The 19130-nt window shown below is 38.3% G+C and overlaps 1 protein-coding gene and 1 pseudogene across 1 annotated transcript; both read left to right on the top strand.

Annotated features, from left to right (window-relative positions):
- The first annotated feature begins 7839 nt into the window (after positions 1 to 7839).
- LOC126079561 (olfactory receptor 478-like) lies at positions 7840 to 8784 on the top strand. Its single transcript, XM_049890654.1, has one exon. The coding sequence runs from the start codon at positions 7840 to 7842 to the stop codon at positions 8782 to 8784; it is 945 nt and encodes a 314-aa protein (XP_049746611.1).
- Positions 8785 to 15625: 6841 nt separating this feature from the next.
- On the top strand, positions 15626 to 16571 carry LOC126079175 (olfactory receptor 502-like; annotated as a pseudogene).
- The last annotated feature ends 2559 nt before the right edge of the window (positions 16572 to 19130 follow it).

Raw genomic sequence — 19130 nt, 5'->3', positions numbered from 1 at the left:
GGGAGATTTTTTTCCTGGGCACTAAGGAGTTGTCATTGTTTCCCTTGCTACAGTTACCCAGGGAAGAAGCTAGTCCCTGCCAGTAGAAAATATCAGTTATGCTATTTGCTAACTAACAGATAGAGCTGCTTGAGAGGGGATTGGTCAGTTATTATGCAAAGACGGTGTGTAAAATCTGCCTAATAAGAATGAGCCACTTGCCTACATAAGCAACTATTCCACAGAGTTTGAGGGGATACCTCACTACCATTAAGAAGAGCCAGAAGTGGAATGTGTCTTTTGGACCAGGGGTCCTTGTGCTGAGAACACTCTAGACCCAGGAGACAGAGCTGTAACACTGAAGACCAGCATGAGATGGTATGGTGGGCTTCCTGGCCCACGGATTGAGGTGGCTACAGTGCAAGCACAGACCCATGGAACCAGAGAAATGAGGGCCTTCAGGTAGCAGGCTTGCTGCTGCAGTGGCGTGCCTACAGGCACTTGTTTGTGGAGTTAATAAGCTCCAGCACAGGCATGAGCAGGGGCAGAGGCCAGGCCCAGAGGGGGGACAGAGACCAGGCCAGAAGGGGCAGAGGTAGAGGCTAGGCCCAAGCCCTGAGAGTGAGGGCCTGGAAGCAGAGGCCAAGCAGAAGCTGTCCTGATTCAAGGACTGTATCCTGAGTTATTCCTGTTACTTCTCTGTATGTGGACTTTAAATCTTAAAACTGAGGTACTGGCATAACTGAAATGGGTGACTTTGAGCCTAAAGTTAAACTCCATTTTGAATTAAACTCATATCTTGACTCCTATTGTTCTAAAGAGAATATTCAGCCTTTTTGTCAAAATTTAACTGCTTGTAACACGAAGGAGGCATAGCACTATTTCTGGCATGGATGAGGAACTATTTGTTGAAGGTGTTTATTAAGAATGTTATTCAGCTTGGTCTTAAAAGAATGCCTATCTCAAGCATGTCCACAGAGGTTATAAAATAGGATCAGAATTGATAATGTTAAGATGAAGCCAGTAACTGTCTTATAACTGTAACCAAGATCAGGTAAACGTCAATTAACCAAGTCTTAATCAAACTACACTTTCACTCACTGGAATCTTCTGCTCCATTTCTGCTAATACTTTGTAAACCCATAACTAGGTAAAATCATAAGCCCGTTACCTTAAAATGAGGGAAAAGGCAGACATACAGCCAGAATTAAAATTATTCCCACAGAATGCCTTGTTAGACAAACCTCAGGATGTAACAATCACAGAATGTAACAAATAGACTTACTGATGTTAAGAAGAATGTCTTGGTCAAACATGTTAGGAAGATTAGAAATTAATGTTATGAATGCTTGTAGTTTAAGAAAATCCTTGTAATTTCTTGCCATGTAATACCCTATCTCCACCATTTGCAGTCATTTGTTCAATTGGCCTGATAAAGCCTCAGCGTTCTCTGTGCAGTTTGGAACACACCACAAAATCTTTCCTGGGTGCTTGTGTGTTTGCCCATTTCGTGAAATGATTCACCCTTCAATAAAACTCTGTTTCTATTTCTTAAAAAAGAAAAAAAACAAACTCAAACCCATTTCTGTCAAGTCAATTCCAACTAGTAGAGTATAAGTCTGGTTTTTTACCACGACATTTCCAAGTTAATCCTGATCCCATGTCACTTCCTTATAAACCACGTAACCGTGAGTATGGCCTGTGAGTTGTGTGTGGACCTTGCAACAAATTATCAAACCCAGCAGAGAAGTAGAGAGTGCAGTGGGGAGGACAGCTGGTGTCAGAATTAGTAAAAAGTTTGAAGAGTGGAAGTGTGTCTTACCTCAACCTCATATGAGTCAGCTTTGTGCTGATGCTGATCTCATTCTCCCTGAAGTTCGGCAAGGTCCGATACTGTTGCTACTGCATTTCAGAAGGTGAAAGACATGTACATAAAATACTGTAAGACATTACTAAAAGAAATTAAAGAAGATCTGAATAAATGAAAGGGCATTCTGTGTTCATGGATTGGAGGCTAAACATAGCTAAGATGTCAATCCTACCCAAAGCGATCTGCAAATTCAACACAATCCCCATAAAAATTCCAACAGCCTTTTTTTGCAGAAGTGGAAAATCAATTCTCAAATTTATATGGAAGGAGAAGGAACCCCAAATAGCTAAAGCAATCTTGAAGAAGAACAAAGTTGGAGGATTCAGGCTTCCTGATTTCAAAACATAGTATAAAGCCACAGTAATTAAAACAACTTGATACTGGTATAATAATAGACATATAGAGCAATGGAATAGCATTGAGAGTACAGAAATAAAATCATACATCTGTGATCAAGTGATTTTGACAACAGTGCTAACCTATTTAGCAGGGAAAGAAGTCTCTTCAATAAATTGTGCTGGAAAAATTGGATTTCCATGTGCAGAAAAATGAGTCAGAGTTCATGCCTCATACTACACAAAAAATAAAATAAAATAGATGAAGAACCAAAATATGAAACCATAAAATTCTTACAAGAAACTATAGGGGCACAGCTATAAGATGTACTTCTTAATGATGGATTATCAGACGTGACAGCAAAAGGATCACTGAAGAGGTCATTCAAATGGCTTAAAAATATGAGAAAAGGTGCTCAAAATCATTAGTCCTTGTTGTTCTTAGTTTCTGTCTACTTGTTTATTAGTATTTGTGTAGGGCGGGGTGCTGGGCCATTTTTTTCTTATGAGCCACTTCCCCGCTTCTGCCATGGGGAGCATCCAGTGCACTTTATAAATTGAGGATTAGCAAGAGAATTACATTGAGTCTTTGGGTTGAAGATACTTGCTTCTACCTTCATCCCCCTAGTCACATAAGCCACAAACCAGTAGTCATTCCTTTGAGGCATGTAGTATGAAAGACTGTCTTATTTGAAAATCATTTTTTTACTTCATAGTTCTCAATCTATACAACTTTTAAGGTAGTTATTTTAAAACTTTTGCTAGAAAAAATATACGAATGTCTTAAATAATTTTGTTAGTAAAAATTCAGCTTTACATGGTTGTATACTTCATATTCCCCAAGGAATCGAACAGACTTTCTTACTCTCACTACCAAATACTTACAAAATGAACAAGCTGAATAAACTATGGTAACATTACCTTTTATATATGAACTTTAGTATGCCTTAAGATGAAGTATCAAAGTAAATTCAAAACTATTAATTATGAGAAATTTATTTTATTATACCCCAATAACTGTCAAATGAAAATGCACGAACACCTACATAGAAACAAAAATAAAAAAATAAATAGGCCACTTGAGAATTGACAGAACCCTTAGGACTAGTCGTGTATGTGTGATTTGAACTGTTCGGTTTCCACTGGAGAACGTGATAATGATCTTTGGTGCTTTGAATTCACATTTGAATCTTCAAAGAGCTTTATCCCCAAAGGCGAACAATAATAGGATGATAGCATTGCTGCTATATAAATACAATGACTTTGGATTTATTACCAAAAGATGAATGAATTATTTCAAAAGGTAAGATTTCAGCTTCTGTGAGTGAAATTGACATATTGATTATAATTCAGCATTGAGAACACTTTGCTCTCTAACACTGTGTTTGTACTCACAAGCCATAGTCGGGTAACCTGGCAGACGTAATCAAGCAGTCAACGAACAAGTAACTTTGAATTCACTTGTTTCCAGTCAGGTTAGTTTGAAAAAATGAGCTCAATTCAAATTACCAAGACTCCTTATTTATCTACCCCTAAGTTTTTTTCTTTAAGTCCAGGAACTCATATAATCTTTAACACTATCTACACATGACATCCACCACAATGCTAATTCATTAGCCTCTAGATTCTTTGGGGATTTATTATTTTATACATCTTTCCAGAAAGTCTTACTTTATTTATGGGTCTGAGTGCTCTAGGATCACAGTCAACAAGACACAACGGATGAAGTCTAGGATAAAAAGCCAGAAAATTTCCAGATGCGGGTCAACCTGGCCACTAGCTGGGTGATCCTGGCTAAACTTCTTAACTTGCGAGGCTATACTTTATTCGGCTGTATACTATCTCAAAAATAATATTTCATTCTACAATACTCCAATTAGAAACATTCTTATAGTAGAAAATGATTTGATTTTTTTGGATAATTGTACTTTAATTACATCCTGGGTATCAGTCATATACTGTTTTGTAAGGTGATTAGATTGATATTTCACATTCCTTCATAAAACAATATTTTAACTATGAATATTTAATATATTTATAAAAGGTGACTATTTCCTAATTTGAAATTCCTGTGTTGTATTAATATCAGGAATAATTGTATTTCACCCACTAGCACAAGTTGCTTAAACACCTCATTCTCAGTCTTCTTATGTGAAAAATAAGGATAATAGAAGTAGGTAACCTCATGAAATTCTTGTACTTGTAAGAATTTGAACTTATGTAAAATGATAAGCATAGTTCCTACCACAAAATAAGGTCTGAATGAATGTTGGTTCTTATTTTGTTGGAGGAAAACCCTACTTCACTCATTCTTCAGGGAGGGAGATAGAGTTTCTAAAATTAGAATTAGTAAGAGAATTAGGATAAGATTTCTGTCTTTAGACTGACCATACCTGTTTACCTCCGCTATCCGTCCTCCCTATACTGTAAACTACTCCTCAGGAGGCAACCCTTTGAGGCACTGACAGTGAGTGAAAGACTATTTCTTATCCGGAATTTCTCTAAGACTCGTTTTATAAGTTAGCTATCTATATAATTCGCCATATGTGTGTCTTCTAACTTTTGCTATACTAATCAATGTACATGTCTTTATAATTCTTATTTAAAATTTAACTTTGCATAAAGTTCCACCTCAAGGTATTTAATGACTTGGATTATAAATATTAGTAAAAAGAAAAAAATTATCAATGACCTATGCATGAACATCTACGGAGAAACAAAAGAATAAACTGACCGTGTGAGAATTTACAGAATCCTGTGTGGACTGCAGCTACTGAATATGCGCTCCAGGACGTGGTAATGCTCAATGGTGCTTTTAAATTCACATTTGATTCTCTAGAATCTTCAGAGATTTATTCCCAAAGGCAAACAATAATAAATGATAATCTATGTAACCACAGTTACTTTAGAATTATTACTAAAGATAAGTGAGTTTTTTCCCAAAAGTTTTTGTGTGTGTGTGTGTGTGTGTGTGTGAATGAATCTGAAGTATTGATTTTCATTTACCATCTGAGAACACATTACTCTCTAAGGCAGTCTGTACTCACAAACCAAGGGTGGGAAAGAGGGCACACGTAATCCAGCAATCAACTAGCTAGTAAGAATCTTTGGTTGAATTACTCTGTTTCCACAACAAGTTTCATGTCACTAAAAAGGTATAATCCAAGTTACCAGGATTCCATATGACCAGAAAGTCATAGGATCGTTCAACACTATCTAAACAAGGTATTTAGCCATTTAAAAAAAAAAAAAAAAAAAAACCACTGCCATGGAGTGGATTCTGAGATGCACTGGATATTTATTGTTAGTAAATAGCTTGGCAGAAAAACTTTACTTATGGGTCTGAGTGTTTTTAATAGTGGACAAAGCTTAGAATATAAAGCCAGAAAATTTGGAGATGTGAGCAAACATATCCACCAGCTGGGTGATCCTGGGTAAACTTTTCAAATTTTTAGGTTACACTTTCTTCAGCTGTACACAGGCATGTGTGGCTTAAAACATTGGGTACCATATAGTCCATGGTCCCATGAAGTTTTTTTTTTTAAATGGTTTTAAAGACCCCAAACTCAGACTCTTGCAGCACTGGACAACAAGTTGGATACAGGCAGGTGAGTCAGAGGACATGACTCTGGACATGGGCTCTTGGGTTTTGTCAGGTGGTGGCTGCGGTTGGGGCTGCGGGGTCCCTGGCTGCTCCTGCAGTTCAGGCTGGCAGACCATCAGGTCTGGCTGGGGGCTCTCTGCCCCCTGCTGCCTGACTTCCTCAGTTCCTCTGACTCAGCTCCTACCACCACCTGTTCCACTGTCCTCTGCCTGCTGCCCCAGCAGTAGCATTAGTGGCAATAGCAGTGACAAGGACAACTGGAAGCTGGCTCCCATAATTTTTTAAAATATGGTGTTAGAATAACATCCAAATCACATATTATGGACCAATGCATATCTGTATTATGTTAAAAACAATATAATTTTATTCTACAATGCTCTAATTAGAAATCATTGTTATAGCAGGAAATGATTTTCTTTGCTTGAATCCTGATTATCACTCATATAGTGTTCTGCATAGTAATCAGACTGACATTTCAAATTTGAGGTAGTCCCCTGGCTCATGAGTTACAGATGATCCACACTGAGGACCCTCTTTTTTTTTTTTTCTTTATCTTACTGTTAGTAATATGTCCTACGTGCAATATTGCAGTGCATAATAGGCTGATGTCATCATTCTCAAATGTTCACTCAAAGATGGGTCAATGTTATGATTTACTGTTCAAAACACTGCTCTATAACAGGTTAGGAAAACTAAAAAAAAAAGAGGTAGATGACTTGCGTCAGAGCCGATTTACACAGGGTTCTCAGAATGGAAACCAGTCAAAGGGCTACCTGTACTTGACTAAACAATAATATTTTAATTACAAATGTCTGCAAATTGAATAAATTTACAAAGTTGACTCCATTCATCCCTAATTTGAAATTTTCTTCTGGTACTATTATCAAAAGCAATTGCACTTCTGTTCTTTTTAGATGATCTTATTTAACCAATAAACTAAAAACCAAACCCACTGTCATCGAGTCAATCCTGACTCATAGTGACCCTACAGGGCAGAGCAGAACTGCCCCATATGCTTATCAAGAAGCAGCTGGTGGATTTGAACTGCCAACGTTTTGGTTAGCAGCCTAACTCTCAACCACTGTACCACCAGGGCTCCATAGTGACCCACAGACATTGTAAAATATATAACTAACTAGTCTCCTCTCTCATATATTAGCTGTCAAAAACTTAAAGGATAATCTAATATCCACTGATTGGCAAGTGTTTTGAACATTGAGGTATTATTATTATTTAACTGCATTTATGGGATAGTTACTAAAGAAATGTCAGACTTCTGGCATTCACATTTTGACTCCACACTTGCTATGCAACTTTGTGCAAGCTACATAATCTCTTTTACCTGGTTTCCTCATCAACAAAATAATGAGAGCACTTACAATTATTGTATAAAAAATAAAATGGAACTAGGTAGAGTGGTGTAGTGGTTAAGAGCTACAGCTGCTACCCAAGAGGCTGACAGTTCAAATCCACCACTTGCTCCTTGAAAACCCTATGGAGCAGTTCTACTCTGTCGTATGCGGTCACTATAAGTCAGAATCAACTCAGTAGCAACAGGTTTGCTTTGGTTTCAGATATTATATATATTATATGTATATAATTCTCAGCCATATTCTTATCATTTACTAAGCTTGTAATAAACGATAGCTTTTATCAAGTTTTCATTAAAAAACCTATATTTTTCTTGGTATTACACTTACCATTCCTTTTTGTTATTTTAATCAGTTTCTTTTTTTTTATTCTTTAGCTTTAAACCCACTTCAAATGTATTTTTGGAAAAATATAATATAAAAAGGAAAATCATATGTTAAATTTTCTGGTGTTTTTGTCAATACGTATCTATATATACACACATATATAAGTGCGTATTGACATGTAAAGAAAAATATATGTGATTACATATTAATTAATATGCAATGACACTTGAATGATATCTTTATTTATGATGACTTTCCATATGTGTATTAATGAAAATGAACCCATGAAATTTATAACTTCTTTAATGCAATTTTTTCATCACACATCTTTTCTCATTCCAGCTACATTGTCTCATGGATTCCCTGGTGCATGGGAACCACACTGCAGTGACAGAGTTCATTTTATTGGGCTTAACAAAAGATCCTACCCTTCGGGTCGCCCTCTTCACAGTCATCCTATGCATCTATTTGGTGACCATATCTGGCAATCTCAGCACAATCATTCTGATCAGAATCTCTTCTCAGCTCCATCATCCTATGTATGTTTTTCTGAGTCACTTGGCTTTGGCTGACATAGGCTTTTCATCGTCTGTCACACCCAATATGCTTGTAAACTTCCTGGTGGAGACAAATACAATCTCCTACATTGGATGTGCGACCCAACTTGGATCAGTTGCTTTCTTTGGGACAGTTGATTGCTGTCTTCTGGCTGCCATGGCCTATGATCGCTTTGTAGCAATCTGCAATCCACTGCTTTATTCAACTAAAATGTCCATGCAAGTCTGTGATCAGTTATTCTCTGTGGCTTATGTAGGTAGTTTTCTCAATGCTTCCTCCTTTACCATTTCCTTCTTTTCTTTATTCTTTTGTGGACCTAATGGAGTCAATCATTTTTTCTGTGATTTTGCTCCTTTAGTTGAACTTTGCTGTTCTAATTTCAGTATCCCTGCAGTGGCCCCCTCATTTTTTGCTGGCTCCATCATTGTGGTCACAGTGATTGTCATAGCTGTCTCCTACATCCAAATCCTCATCACCATCCTGAAGATGCGCTCCACTGAGGGTCGCCACAAGGCCTTCTCCACCTGTACCTCCCACCTCACTGCAGTCACTCTGTTCTACGGGACGACTACATTCATTTATATGATGCCCAAGTCCAGCTACTCTACTGACCAGAACAAGGTGGTGTCTGTGTTCTACACAGTGGTGATCCCCATGTTGAACCCCCTCATCTACAGTCTCAGGAATAATGAGATTAAAGCTGCTCTCAAGAGGCAGCTTGGCAGAAAAATATTTTCTTGACAAAACCTATTATTTTGTAGGGTTTGAATCAATAATATTCTATTAATGTAATATTAAAAGAAATTTGGTTCTTGTGAGCAAAATATATCTGTACATAATTAGCCAGTATGAGGCTTCATAGTATAGATAGGTATGGATCTGCAGACAGTAAATCAGAGAAAATAGTGAGTTAACTTTAATAAGCTAAATTAAAAATTAAGAATCACAAATAGGTCCACATGAGGAAAATCTTAATGTACCTAAAATCCTTTTTACATTTTATTCATATATTACTTTTCAAAAGCAATTCCATGTCCTAAGTCCCGATTATTGTACCTCCAAACCTTTAAGGCTATCTTCATTTTCAACTGCAGATTATGCTGAGATGAGCCTGATAATACTACCTTTGCCTTGACTGAGTACTTTCTGAGGGGAAATAACAGAGTGGAGCCAGACAGTAAAATTTCTATAGACATGGTGCTTGGAGAAAGCTTATCTGCTGGGGGCGGTCTTTATGGACTCTTAAAATCCCAGCCTGTGTTTCTGGGTTCTGACTCCTGCCTTGGATATAAGGGGTCCCCAGAGTCTAAGAGGATGAGACCACCCCGAGTAACCTGTGAATTGCTCAATCAGATCAGAAGAGATGACTTCCTCTGGGGGAATAAATACGGTTCCCAAACTCACCAGGGACCAAGCAGAGCAAAAGCAATAAAGGATTTCCAGGAGAATCCGGCAAACTGGTGACATTGAATCTGAGGTAGAAACTCTTGGAGGAATTTATGATCAGGCCCACATCCTGCTCATAAAAGTCCAGGGGCCTGGACTGTTTCTCAGCTAAAATAGTGCCTGCCCCTCTGGACAGGCTAAATTAACCCCTATATGCTTATGACTGCTACATTTATTTCTGTTTCCTGTCCCCGCTTAAGGATTCAGACACAAATTGCATGTTTTTGTAAAAGAAACACACAGCATGTCTTATTCAGTGTTCTCTAGAGAAACAGAACCTGTAGGGAGAAAAAGAGAGAACAGACCTTTGAGCCTTCTGTTCTAGCAATTGCAGGTTTGGTCATTCATTTTAAGCAACTCTCATGACAAACACAGCTAAAGAGAGAGAAGGATTTTTCTAGAGGAATTGGCTGATGTGATTATGGGAGCTAAACCTGGTGCTGTCAGTTGATTGAGACTCATGGTAATGTATGTGTTATAGACTAGAAGTGCTCCATATGGGTTTCTTGGCTGTAATATTTATGGAAGCAGATTGCCAGGTCTTTCATCCACAGCACTGTGGCTGGGTTGGAATTGTCAACCCTTAGGTTAGTAGCTGAAAGCAAACTGTTTGCACCAGCTAGGGCCAGGAATATATGTAAATAACATTTTTGCGGTCTAGCTGATTTCAGCTGAAGAGACCCATAGAGATTCCAAGGGCTGTAATCTTTATGGAAGTGGACTGCCACACCTTTGTCCTGCTTCATGGCTGCTGAGCTCCTGCTGCCAACATTTTGGTTAGTAGCCAAGTGCACAACCAGAGAGAGAGAGATTGATTTTGAGAAATTGGCTCACAAGAACAGGCAGGCTAGGAAGTCCAAAATCCATTTGTCAGGTAAAAGGCTAGAAATTCTAGCAACGTCTATTTACAGTGTTGAAGCTGAATCCTTCTGCTTCGGGAAACCATCATTTTCTTGTAAGGCCTTCAACAGTTTGGATGAAGCACATCCACATTATGGAAGGAAATCTGCTTAGTTCAAGGTTAACTGATTTAACGTTAATCACATGTGAATACCTTTATAGCAACATCTAGACTAGTGTTTGTCCAAACAACTGGGCACCACAGCGTGTTCATATTGACATAAAAGTAATCATCAAAGGGCATTAATCATTTCATTCATTAAAAATTTATACTGAGTGCTTCTAATATCTCTGTTACTGTGTAGGCTATTGGAAATGTAAGTGACAGACAAAGGTGTCTGCCTTCCTGGAATTAATCTTCTAGCAGAGGAGACAGACAAGAAAACTAACAAGTACGTGATATAGACTATTAGAAGTTGGTGAGTGCTATGGAGAAAGAAAAAGCAAAGCAGAGTAAGGGAGACTGACATGTCAGTGTAGACCTTGCTGAGTAGGTAACATCTGAACAAAGGACCAAAGTAGGTGAGGATACTTCTTGCCAGCTGTGGTGCTGCCTCTGTACACACATACAATTGAGCTTTTAGGCTTCTGTTCAAGCAATGGGAAGCTTGATAATTAAATCAATTCTCATGATGAACACGAAATAAAACTTGATGAAATATTAAATACATCATAAAATCACATTAGAGCTTACAGGATAATAAGTGAGAACCCAGATAAAGCGTGGTTACCCAGAGAGGTAAGCTCACCACTCAAAAATGCTTTTACAATGAAGAGATTTGACAGGTAGGAGAAAATGCTAAGAACTGGGGCTGTGGATTTAGTGTTCTTTTGGCGATGAAAGATGCAGAAGTCAAAGCCTAGGGCATGACCAGGTGAGAAGTCTAATTCATACACCTCATATACACCATGATGGTAGGGGGGGAACATGAAGTAAACAAGCCTTTCTACAGATTTGTATCCCTGGAAATCTAGGAAAAGTCAAGCCTGGAACTTGGGTTAAGGTGGTCTAAGACAAGGTGACTTGAATAAATACATGAACATCCTAGCTGGAGAGAGGTCTTAATTCCAAGCCTTTTTTTTCCTGTAAATAATTATGACCATCAAAGAGTGAAAAATAATGCCCAGCACAAAAGAAATCAAGATACTAAACATGGGAACCAGAGGGAACAACAGATCACAAAAACACAATCACTAAGACTAAGATAAGGGAATTAACAGACTGAGACTATAATACTGAAAAAGAAAAGAAACTTAGAAATAAATACAATCAACCAAACAAAATATTAGCAAACCAAATTAAAAAAACATATTAAAAGGTTGAACACCACTGTTTCCCAAACATGGCATGTCCTTTCATGGCTCCTCTAGTTTATACACGTTGTTTTCTCTAACTTGTAATGTCTTTCCTGCCCTTCTCTACCTCCTAAAACCTACCTTTCTTGAAAAGATAATTTAAATTTCACCTCTTCAAGGAAGGCTCCCTTAACCTCCCCATCTTTTTCAGTCATTTCTTCTAGATATGTACCCTATTTTATCGTGATGAAGCCTTCTAAAAGCTTGACACCTACACTAGACAGGCAAGAGACTTAGTTTAAAATTTTTATCCCCCAACTTGCAGCCTAAGCTCATAAACATAGGTCTTTGAGTAAGGTTAGTTTACTGACTATAGGAATGAATGGAACCCCATCTTCTTCAGGAAGCCTTCCATGATAATTTCTTAGGTATATTTACTAATTCCTTCTCAGTTCATGATTTGCTCTATTTAACATTTATTTCATTTGGAAATGTACTGAAGATAGTTGGCTGCTTTCTAAATAGGTTATAAGAATCATGAGGGCAAGACCATGTCACCTAGCAATGTGAACACACATATAGATACTACATGTTTGCTTAAGTAAATTTAAAAATAGTGAACCACGAAAACAATACTTCTCAAAACTCCACCAGTGGTTTGCTTATAGGAGTAAGAGATTATAAATTTCTCACCCAAGACAGAACCCTTGACAAATCACACTTGACTTATTTAAGTGGCCAATTTCCGAGGGGCATATCAGAATTGCTAGAGGAAATTTATCAAAATATTATGTACTCACCCACACCAACCGTAAGTTTTGGCAAGCTTCAGAATCTCCAGGATATCAGGGTATGTGTAGTTTGCAAAGGAACCCTGGTGGTGCAGTTGTTAAGCTCCTGGCTGCTAACCCGAAAGTCCGTGTTTTTGAACCTAGCAGCCACTCTGAGGGAGAAAGATGTGGCAGTCTGCTTCCATAAAAATTTATAGCTTTGGAGACCCTGTGAGGCAGTTTTACTCTGTCCTAGAGTCAGAATTAAGTCAACAGCAGTGGGTTAGTCTTTTTTTTTTTTTGTACTTTGCAAAATCATTCTTAGTGCTTTCCTTATACTACTCAGTGCAGGAACGATAGAGGGTATGCCAATATGATTTGATTTATATTCTTCCCAATGACCCTTGAAGTCACTAGAGAGCAAGATGCCTATAACCCTGTGTAAGTCTTTCTGTTTTGGACAATCTAACCTCTTTCCACACCTGAATTTTTCCTTGAGTTTGCCACACTGTTCTCCTTTCAGCTCTTCAAACCTACCCTCAAGTAGTTTTCTGTGTTCTGGCTCTTCCACGAATAGAGAATAGACAACATTCTTAATTTAACTCATCATTTCTTCAGCACACTCTAACAAGCTCTTAACATCTATACCAAAATCAAACCTGTTGCCATCAAGTAGATTCCAACTCATAAAGACCCTAAAGGACAGAGCAGAACTCCCATAGAGTTTCCAAGGAGCACCTGGTGGATTCAAACTGCTAACCTTTTAGCAGTCGCAGCTGTTAACCATTATGCCACCAGGGTGGTTATTAAAGACATACAACAATGTTTTTTATAAAGAGGAATGTTGTTGTTGTTGTTTGGTGTAAAGAGCAATAAAAAAAAAATAGGAAGCTAAAATTCCCACCTTCTTCAGAATGAGAATCATTTTCCATTCTCTTAAAATCATGAGGTAGGTAATTAGGCTATAGAGATAACTTAGCAGTCCTACAACTCATGTATGGCTTTCTGGAGTTCTTCCTGTGATTTCATATGTCTATAATTCAACAATAAGTTTGAGACCAATTTGCCTCTTAAAATTCTGTGCTAAGTTCACTTTCTGTATCTGAAATTACAGTCTTCTATTATAGAAAAGGCGGTGTTCTCTCCATTCCTTAGGGATGGAGCTCAGTTCCAGGAAGACTTTAATGAGAGTCCTAAGACCACTGGAGACCATTATCTTGAGATCATTCTTTTAAATGCCATGAGTCTTGTGCTCTGTGGATCTGCCACACAATGTGATGCCAAAAAAAAAAAAAAAAATTCCTTTCTAAATCCTGACATAGTATAGAGACTCTTCAGTGATATTTGTTCTTATTTTTCTCAATAACAATGAAAATAATTGAAATTCAACTTGTTAGAAACATATCTTGGAATGTAGATGATTCTCCCTGGCATATTTTACTTCCTGTACATTGTTTCTAATTTTATAATTCTGAAAATTTGCCACGTCCCTCAGGTCTGTTCTGCCCTATTCACAGGGCAAGAAGATGGCATGTCATGAGAAGACATCACCTGGGGAATCAGTCAGAAGCAAGTGGGTGGGAAGAAAATGAACCCATAGTTTGATCACTATCATTGCTCCCCAAGCAGGCAACTCTCCTGTAGAAGACCTCGCTGAGAAAGAAAAACCACTTTCACTGAAATCCCCAGTTACCGCACTGCCATTGGTGACATCCACAAATGGCTCCTAACTGCCTCTCTCCTCAGCTTGGCAGCCAAATTCTTCTACCAACTAAACCTAAACTTAATGTATTATCAAGTCTGATCTCCAAAATCTGCTCTTATAACATCAGTTCTTCAGGCAAACCAGTTAACTCACTGTCTGTTGATTAAGTTTTGTACTTTCCTTGGTCTGTAGCCTGTTCCTTCTATCTGAAATGCACTTTCCCTGATCTCCCCCTCCAAAATGTTGCCTATTCACAAATACCACCTCATCCAAGATGCCCTTGGCTTGCATAATATACAACAAACCCAGACAGAAATTATAGCCTTGAAGAAGGAATTCCATACAGAGAGGCAATTACTTGGCATGGTCTCCACTGGCTACCAAGACCTCAATGCTAATAGATATACTGGAGCAGTCTAGGTAGAGTAAAACCTGCAAAAGTCAGAACCTGTGTAAGGTGGAAACCCGTGAGAGAAGGAAAACTCAAATGTTTTTCACTAACGGAGAGTGACAGAAAAGTGGCAAGACTGCACCCTGTCAGAGGAGGAAAACTTGTGAGATCCAAAAAAACAAGGCAGACCCATGGAGTTCTGGCTGTCACGGGATTAACCGTACTTGTGCTGCTAAAAACTTATATATAGCAATAATTTGGGGCTTTTGAAGGTAGGTGGATTATTTTTGTACCCTCTCTAGATCTTCTTTACCAGGCTGGTGGACACATTCCTCAGTTTCTTTGAGAGCTTACTGCTACCAGCTTATAGCTGTACCCTTTTTAGAAATGCTTTCAGCTGAAAGCAATATAATTGCCTGGAACTATTTGGAAGTGCATGCCCTTACACTAGGGTGGCCCATGCCCAATAACTGAGTGACACAAAACAAAACAAGCAAATAAACAAACAAACCCACCTCCTTCCCTCAAGATACAACAACTCTGAGGTGCCATTTAAGATTCAAGGCTCCATGCAAACACAGGATGAAGTTACACTTCAGATGACCTCACATCTTTGTCTGGCTCCCCCCCTATTTCGTTCACTAACAGCTTTCACCCAAGAGCTTTTCCTCACGTTTTCATTACAAAACCTGTATTTTTCTTGGTATTGTATTCATCATTCCTTTTTAGAATTCTAATCAGTTTCTGTTTTTTATTCTTTAGCTTGAAAACCACCTTAAAAGCATTTTTGGAAAAATATAATATAAAAAGGAAAATCATCATATTTTAAATTTTCTGGTGTTTTTGCCAATAACAATAAATGTATATATATATATAATTGAATAATAACATGCAAAAAAAAAAACAAATATATATTTATCATTACATATTAATTAATGTGCAATGACACGTGAATGATATTTTTGTTTATGACTTTACATATGTGTACTAATGTAAATGGAGTCATGAAATTTATAACTTATTTAATGCAATTTTTTCATCACACATTTTTTTTGACACCAGCTACATTGTCTCATGGATTCCCTGGTGGATGGGAACCACACTGCAGTGACAGAGTTCATTTTATTGGGCTTAACAGAAGATCCTACGCTTCGGGTCACCCTCTTCATGGTCATTCTGTGCATCTATTTGGTGACCATATCTGGCAATCTTAGCACAATCATTCTTACCAGAATCTCTCCTCAGCTCCATCATCCTATGTATTTTTTCCTGAGCCACTTGGCTTTGACTGACATAGGCTTTTCATCCTCTGTCACACCCAATACGCTTGTAAACTTCCTGGTGGAGAAAAATACAATCTCCTATCTTGGGTGTGCAATCCAACTTGGATCAGCTGCTTTCTTTGGACCACTTGAGTGTTTTCTTCTGGCTGCCATGGCCTATGATCGCTTTGTAGCAATCTGCAGCCCACGGCTTTATTCAACTAAAATGTCCATGCGAGTGTGTGATCAGTTATTCTCTGTGGCTTATGTAGGTAGTTTTGTCAATGCTTCCTCCTTTATGATTTCTTTCTTTTCTTTATTCTTCTGTGGACCAAATCAGGTCAATCATTTTTTCTGTGACTTTGCTCCTTTAGTTGAACTTTCCTGTTCTGATGTCAGTATCCCTGCAGTGGTCCCCTCATTTTCTGCTGGCTCCCTCATTGTGGTCACAGTGACTGTCATAGCTATCTCCTATGTCTACATCCTCTTCACCATCCTGAAGATGCGCTCCACTGAGGGCTGCCACAAGGCCTTCTCCACCTGCACCTCCCACCTCACTGCAGTCACTCTGTTCTACGGGACCATTACATTCATTTATGTGATGCCCAAGTCCAGCTACTCTACTGACCAGAACAAGGTGGTGTCTGTGTTCTATATGGTTGGTGATCCCCATGTTGAACCCCCTCATCTATAGTCTCAGGAATAATGAGATTAAGGCTGCTCTCAAGAGGCAGCTTGGTAGAAAAATATTTTCTTAACAAAACCTCTGAGTTTGTAGGGTTTGATGCAATAGTATGTCATGAATGTAATGTTAAAAGAAATTTGGTTCCTGTGGGCAAGATATATCTGCATATAATTAGCCAGTGTGGGGCTTACAGTATATGTGGGCGTGGATCTTCAGATAGTAAATCAGAGACACTAGTGAGTTAACTTCAATAAATTAAATTAAATTTAGAATTAAGAAACACAAATTGGATCACATGAAAAAAATCTTAATTTGCTGAAAATCCTTTCTATGTTTTATTCATATATTATTTTTCAAAGAAATTCTATGTTGTAAGTTAGGGTTATTGTAATTCCAAACCTTTAAGGCTATCTTCATTTTCAACAGCAGATTACGCTGATATGAGTCTGATAATCCTAGTTTTGCCTTGACTGAATACCTTCTGAGGGGAAATAACAAAGTGGAATTAGTCAGTACAATTGCTAAAGACATGGTGTTTGGAGAACTTTTATCTGCTGGGGTTGGTCTTTGTGGACTCTTTAAAATTCCAGGCTCTGTTTCTCGATTCGGACTCTGGCCTTAGATATAAGAGGTCCCCTTAGTCTAAGAGAATGAGACCACCCTGACTAACCCGTGAATTGCTCAATCAGATCAGAAGAGGTGACTTCCTCTGAGGGAATTAATAAATTTCCCAGACTCATCAGGGACAGAGCAGAGTAAAAGCAAAAAAGGATTTCCAGGAGAATCCAGCAAGCTGGATGACATTGAGTCTGTGAGGAAGAACGTCTTGGAGGAATTTATGATCAGGTCCACATCCTGCTCATAAAGCTCCAGGTGACTAGACTGTTCCTCAGCAGAAATAGTGACTGCCCCTCTGGACAGGCTAAATTCACCTCTATATGCTGATGACTGCTACGTTTACTTCTGTTTCCTGTCCCCACGTAAGGATTCAGGCAGAAATTGCATCTTTCTACAAACAGAAACACATGGCATATCTTTATTCAGGTTTCTCTAGTGAAACTGAACTGGCAGAAAGAGAAAAAGAGAGAACAGACTTTTGAGCCTTCTGTTCCAGCAACTGCAGGTTTGGTCATTTTAAGCAACTCTCATGGTGAGCGCAGCTAAAAGGAGATAGGGATTTATCTAGAGGAATTGGCTCACATGATTATGGGAGCTAACCCTTTTGCTGTCAATCCATTGACACTCATGGTGACACCGTGTGTTATACACTAGAACTGTTCCTTATGGTTTTCTTAGGTGTAAACATTGTGGAAGCCAATTGCTAGGTCGTTCTTCCAGAGCACTGTTGGGTGGTTTAGAATTGTCAACGTTTAGGTTAGTAGCCAAAAGCAAACTGTTTGCACCACCCAGACCATATATATATTCTGGAATATATGTAAAGAACCTCGTTGTGGTCGAGTTAATTTCGACTAGACTGCCCCATAGAGTTTCCAATGCTGTCATTTTTATGTAATGGACTGCCACATCTTTTTCCTGCTGAGTTGCCAGTGAGTTCAAACTGCCAACCATTTGTTAAGTACCTGAGTGCTTAACCATTGTGCCACCAGAGAGAGAGAGAGAGAGAGATTTTGAGAAACTGGCTTGTAGGATTAGGCAGGCTAGGAAGTCCACAATCCATACGTCAGTTAAAAGGCTGGTAATTCCAGCAACGTCTACTTATAGTGTTGAAACTGAATCTTTCTTCAGGAAACCACAGTCTGCTCATAAGGCCTTCAACAGATTGGATGAAGCACATCCACATTATGGAGAGTAATCTGCTTAGTTTAAGGTCAATCGATTAAATGTTAATCACATGTAAATATCTTTATAGCAACATCTAGACTAGTGTTTGTCCAAACAATTGGGCACCATAGCCTATTCATGTTGACATAAAATTAATCATCACAGAGCATTATTCATTTCATTCAGTCAAAAATTATACTCAGTGCTCCTAATATCTCTGGTACAGTGTAGGCTATTGGAAATATAAGTGATAAACAAAGGTGTCTGCCTTCCTGATATTAATATTCTAGCAGAGGAGACAGACAACAAAACTAACATGTATGTGATATAGACTATTAGAAGTTAGTGAGTTCAAAAGAGAAAGAAAAAGCAGAGCAGAGTGAAGGAGACTGACATATCAGTGTAGACCTTGCTGAGAAGGTAACATCTGAACAAAGGATCGAAGTAGGTGAAGATACTTCATGCTAGCTGCTGCCTGTGTAAAAAAAAAAAAAAGTACACACATACAATTGACCTTTGAGGCTTCTGTTCCAGCAGTGGGAGGCTTGGTAATTTTAATCAACTCTCATGATGAACAAAACTCAATACGTTTGATGAAATATTAAATACTTCATAAAATCACACTAGAGCTTACAAGATAACAAGTGAGAACCCAAATACACTGATTACCCAGAGAAGTGAGCTCAGAACTCACAAATGCTTTTATAATGGGATTTGACAAATAGAAGAAAAAGCCAAGAACTGGGGCTGTGGATTTAGTGTTCTTTTAGAATGAGAGGGGCAGAAGTCAAAGCCTAGGGCATGTCCAGGTAAGAAGTCTAATTCATACACCTCATATAGACCATGATGA

The sequence above is a fragment of the Elephas maximus genome, chromosome 7 (assembly GCF_024166365.1).
Source record: "Elephas maximus indicus isolate mEleMax1 chromosome 7, mEleMax1 primary haplotype, whole genome shotgun sequence".
NCBI lineage: Eukaryota > Metazoa > Chordata > Mammalia > Proboscidea > Elephantidae > Elephas > Elephas maximus.
The sequence above is the reverse complement of the archived record's forward strand: the minus strand, read 5'-3'. Positions and strand labels throughout refer to the sequence as shown.